The following is a 5,221-nucleotide window of genomic DNA, read 5'->3' as shown; positions in this document are numbered from 1 at the left end:
TTTTTACATTGCATGTGAAGGCACCATGACAACCACTAAATCACACAAGAGGCCAAAATATATCTTAGGTCACGGGACAAACAGAATAAACACTATTGAACTCTAAAACTACAATTTTAAAACTTTAAAACCGTAGCTTTTTAACATAATTATGAACTAGATGTATACCATTACCTGTGATAATACTAGTGTGAATGCTGTAAGATGAAATTTTCCACTTAAGATGCTAGTGCTGGTCGCTGAAGATGCTGAAATTGATAGCTGAAAATGCTGAGGCTGATAGCCAGTTAAAATATTAGTTAAATGCCAAATTAGCCTAAAAATATATATATAAATTAGCCAAAACAGCTAGCATGTAGCTGAAATATTAGCTAAACTCCAAAATAGCCTAAAAAATCTTAGTAAATGTCAAAATAGTCTAGAAAACTAGAGGAATGACATTTTTTAAAACTGTAACTTTTTAATATAATCATGAATAATAAAAAGACAGGAATATTATTCCAGAATAAATCAACTTAAACCTTAAATAACTTTCAATATTTTACTCTCTGTAAATTATATTTTGTCAAAATTATACAAGTTAGAAATGAGCACAAGATAACATCAGGACATTAATAACAATAAAATAAAATGATCTGGAGGGCCGGGTCCGGCCCCCGGGCCTTGACTTTGACACATGTGGTTTAGACAAAAGAAGATTTTTCCCGTCGTTGGGAGCTTTAACACAAAAAACATTTCTCCTGTGTGTTTTAATGTCTCAGAACACAGAAGAATACCTGGTTTTTATGGTGTAAATGGTGTTAACTAGACAGAACTTCACTTTAGATCAGCTGATCCTCTTGTGCTTTAACCTCTTAAGACACGAGCTCAAACGTGAACTTTCCCTCTCTACAGTTAAGCAGAATTACATACTGTGGTAACATGTTGTTTTAGCATGTTCCTGATGATGGAGGACATTTAGAAAAAGTTGTAAAAAGCTATGACATAGAAGCAACTATGAGTGGGCCAAACACTCTCTGCTCTGCTCCATTCATCCAGAAACAGACTAACAGATCCATGAACGTCTTTGTTTTCCTCGTCTGAGCTGGAATCTGGATCAGAACTGGACGGCTGGATAACTCTGATATTTTTTGCCATTTTTGTTGCTCTGCTATAGTTGGGTTGTCAGGAGCTGTAAGCTAGTGGGAGAGAGTGTAAACAGGTGGATGATGGGAAATGGAGGAGGGCTAACTCCTCATTAACAGTTCCCCCCAACAACTCAGAGTTAAATGTCTAATGCACCGCTCTGCAGAAACTATGTCCTAGAAAACATCGCAGTTTATTGATTATGGCTAAAAACGTCATTATTATATTTGAAAGACCACCGAGAACGCGTTAAAAATATATCAGAATGACTAAATGAATGAAGCTTTATTATCTCCTTTAGGGTACCAAAGTGCTTCAAAATAAAAGAAAGATAATAAAAAATTTAAAATTTGATGATCAGTGAGGAACTTTGAGCTGCTCGTCTGAAACTGTTATAACTGAAATAATTTGAAGACCAGGTGAGAATGACACCACTTTCTGTTGAAGAACAAAACCAACCAGAAACGTTGCATTACCTGTGATAATAGTGTGAAAGCTGGTTGCTAATGTGGAAGTTGAAGATGCTGAAGAAATTTACTGCGATTGCAGAAAGGATTTGATGAGAACACTAAAGCTATTTAGCGCAAAAGTGGCTAAATGATTTAATATTGCAGAATGTGCACAAAGAAGTTGAAGAATTTCTTGAAAAATAAAAAAATGCTAAAAATATAAAAATGCATAAAAAGGTATGAACTTGGAATGTTCCTCAAAACTTCAGTAGATGTCAAATTAGCTAAAAAAAAAGCTAGCACATTGCTAAAATAGTAGCTTAACTTAGAATTAGCCCAAAAAACCTCAGTAGATGCCAATTTACCCACAAACGTTAGCATGGTGCTAAAATATTAGCTACTTTATAAATTAGACTTAAAAACCTCAGTAGCATTAATGTCCTTAACATGCTTAATGCTTTCATACCAAACCTGCATAATTTACAGAAAGTGCACAAATATTTGAAGAATTGTGTGAAAAAAACACAAAATTTGTGTAAAATTTAAATAACTTCATTAACAAAAGTAAAAACATGAATGTCCTGAACATGCAAATGTTTTTATTTGCATAAATTTGAAAAATTACTCAATCATTTTCAATGAGGTTAGTAAATTTGCAAATTGCGTAAAAACATAAAATGTACAAATACCTAAAGTACAACATTAATGTCCTCAATGTGCTAAACGTTTATTGCATAAGTTGCAAAATTTCACACAATTTAACCATTTGAAAAATTTCCCCTCGACTTAACATGGGCTAAAAATGAGCATAAATTGTGTAATATCTTAATAAAATCGTAAAATTAGCAAAAACCAAAAATACAAGCAGTAATGTCCTTAAGGTGCTGAAGGTTTTGATGCCAAGATGGCAGAAAGTGTGTTTTTTTTAACGGTCCAAAAACCATATGAAGATATAAGCCATGAGAGAAACATGATGGAAACAGAACTAACTGGTGGATTATGCTTTTCAGGAGGTGCTCACCTGCTCAGACAGGTGATGGTCCTCATGCTAATCCTCTGTCAGACTTTAGTATTCACTGCCTGAAGCGTTGCTGTTGACGCTTTAACATTCTGTAACTTTCCAACCATTTATGCGATCATTCCAGTAGATTTTGAAGGAGAAAAGCGGCTCGATGAGCCGCTTTTCTCCTTCAAAATCTACTGGAATGATTGTGTTAACAGTTGAAAAACTACAGTAAATCGAAGAACATAAATGCTGGATCTCTAGTATTAAAGATGTTCATTTCTATTCCAAGCTGTATTCCGTAAAATGTAATAATTGAAGCTCCGATAAGCAAACAAACCCAGTCCAGAGGATTGTCCACCAAAGCGTTTATTAAATAAAAAGCTTCTTTCACCTTAAATAACTTGGGAAGATACAAAAGTTATCAGCAGTCTACATTACATATGTACACAAACGCTACAGGAGTGAGCCGATTAGAGATGGAAACTGAAATCATTTAGTACAAAACTATTTACACTCCACATTACTGACAGTAGAAAAGCCCGATCCTTCATGTAATCTACAGTATGTACATATGAGGGTCAAACACATACACCTCAGATTCCAGTCCACGACCTTCTCTTCATTTTGGCAGATAGCTGGTGAACTTGGTAGGAAGGTTGTCCACCGGATAGACGGTGGGTCCAGTTTTCATGGTGGGGGGCCCGTTTAGAAGAGTCCAGTGACAGCTGGACACCAGTTCAACCAGGAAGATCTTCAGCAGGACTTTGGCAAATTCTTTTCCAACACACATCCTGGAGCCCCCCCCGAAGGGGATGTACTGAAAGCGGGAGGAGTCTACGAAGGACTTGTCCAGGAAGCGCTCTGGCTGGAAGTCCTCCTTGTTGGGGAACACCTCGGCCACATCGTGGGTGTCACAGATGCTGTAGATGACGTTCCAGCCTTTGGGAATCTGGTAGCCCTGAAACGGTAACGGCAGGTCACTGAGGAGCTCCTTCACACACCGAGTTTACCGTGGAGGTCTGGATCCTTACGTTCAGCTCAAACGTCTTCAGAGCTACTCTGAAGCCCCCGGGCACAGGGGGGTTGATCCTCAGCGTTTCTTTGATGACACAGCCGGCAAACTTCAGCTGCTCCAAAACCTCCATGTTCAGATTCTGGAGGTCCATGCCCTGCTCCGCCTGAACACAAGCGAGGAGGGGATGAGTTCAAACATCACGTTCAGGAGAGTTCTACTACTGTTTTTGTACAAACTGACAGTTAAACCAGGTGGAATTTTGACCAATCAGGGACTCTGATCCGGTCGTAGGGCTGGGTACAGAAACTCTATTTTCAGAAACAATTCTGTTCACAAAAGCCTGGATCGATTCGGTTCTGATTTTTTTTTTTTCGATTCTTCCATTCAATTCAAAGTTTACACATTTGTTTAGAAATACATTAATAATCTACTATATGATTTGAATATATTCATATTAATCTGATCCAGTTCACATTCTGTAAATGTATCAGTGAAATAATGAGATTGTTAACATCATCCAGTGTTACATGGATTCTCTAAAGGAGAAGTTCTAACTAAAATGTTCAGATCATTAACATTGGAAACATTGTTCTGCTTCTCCTGGAGGACGTTTCAGTTTGGACACTAGGTGGAGATCGCGCTATAGAAGTACAACTTATTCCAGAAGAAGAAAGTTTGAGGAGAAAAAACAATGTTTTATACCATAAATGGTTACTTTAAAATTATTTCCTTAAAATATTTGGAAAAATTCATATAAAAATGTTCATTTAGTCAACAATGTATTTATTTGGTCAGCCGAGCGTTAGCATTAGCCGTCCTATAGGAAATTCTATTAAACGTTAGCACCAAGCTAGCGGAATTTAGCTTTATGTGCTCAATCGATCTATATTTGAATTAACCAATTATTGATCTATTAATCTTAAATTGATGAATCAATTTTATTTACCCAGCCCTATCCGGTAGTGATTTATTGATTCAAGGAGGAGCCAACCATTTGAAAACTGATCATGGAATAGAAATGAATAACTATAGTTTGTGTTTGGATGGAATTCTACGACAAAGTCTTTCATAAATCAGAATAGAGCTGTGAAAGAAAAAGTCTGGAGCAAGATTCACCAGATTTGCACCACCTCCACATTTCACACCAAGACTCTTCCAACTGTAGGTGGTTGACACCCATTAGTGAACAGCAGTGCACAGAAGTAGCCCCTCCCTGCATGTCCAGTGTGAACATCACAGGCTAAACATGAGTTCTTCAATCCACCTTCACACGTCAGAGACCAACCACCGCCCTGCAGTCTGCTGATCTGAGGTCAGAGTTCATCCAACAGGACTGCTGGCAGTGATGAAGCAAAACGCTTCAGATTATTTAATTTAAATTGGTGATTTGCAAACTGAAATAATTGAGCTGCTGTCAGACAGACGGACACAGTTTACATGATCATTTAGATTTTCCACCACATGCAGAAAACGCTGAAGTTGATAGCTAGCTAAAATATTAGAGAAATGCCAAATTAGCTTTAAAACTGGTAAACGTATAATTTAGCCAAAACAGCTCCAAAAAAACCTAGAAATCCTTAGTAACTGCCAAAACAGCTAAAAAGCTAGCATAAAAAGAGCTGAATA

At 37.2% G+C, this 5,221-nt stretch overlaps 1 protein-coding gene across 1 annotated transcript in view; it reads right to left on the bottom strand.

Annotated features, from left to right (window-relative positions):
- Positions 1-2,928: 2,928 nt before the first annotated feature.
- The window catches only part of LOC112162325 (cytochrome P450 26A1), a 4,391-nt gene continuing 2,098 nt past the window's right edge, over positions 2,929-5,221 (bottom strand). The window contains exons 6-7 of the mRNA XM_024298116.1: positions 3,612-3,758; positions 2,929-3,538 (exon numbers count right to left, since the gene is read on the bottom strand). Of these exons, the coding sequence (XP_024153884.1) occupies positions 3,200-3,538; positions 3,612-3,758 (486 nt within the window). The 3' untranslated portion in view covers positions 2,929-3,199. The remainder of the gene's footprint in view (positions 3,539-3,611; positions 3,759-5,221) is intronic.

The sequence above is a fragment of the Oryzias melastigma genome, linkage group LG19 (assembly GCF_002922805.2).
Source record: "Oryzias melastigma strain HK-1 linkage group LG19, ASM292280v2, whole genome shotgun sequence".
Classification (NCBI taxonomy): domain Eukaryota; kingdom Metazoa; phylum Chordata; class Actinopteri; order Beloniformes; family Adrianichthyidae; genus Oryzias; species Oryzias melastigma.
Note: the sequence above shows the minus strand (reverse complement) of the source record. Positions and strands in the feature narration are given on the sequence as shown.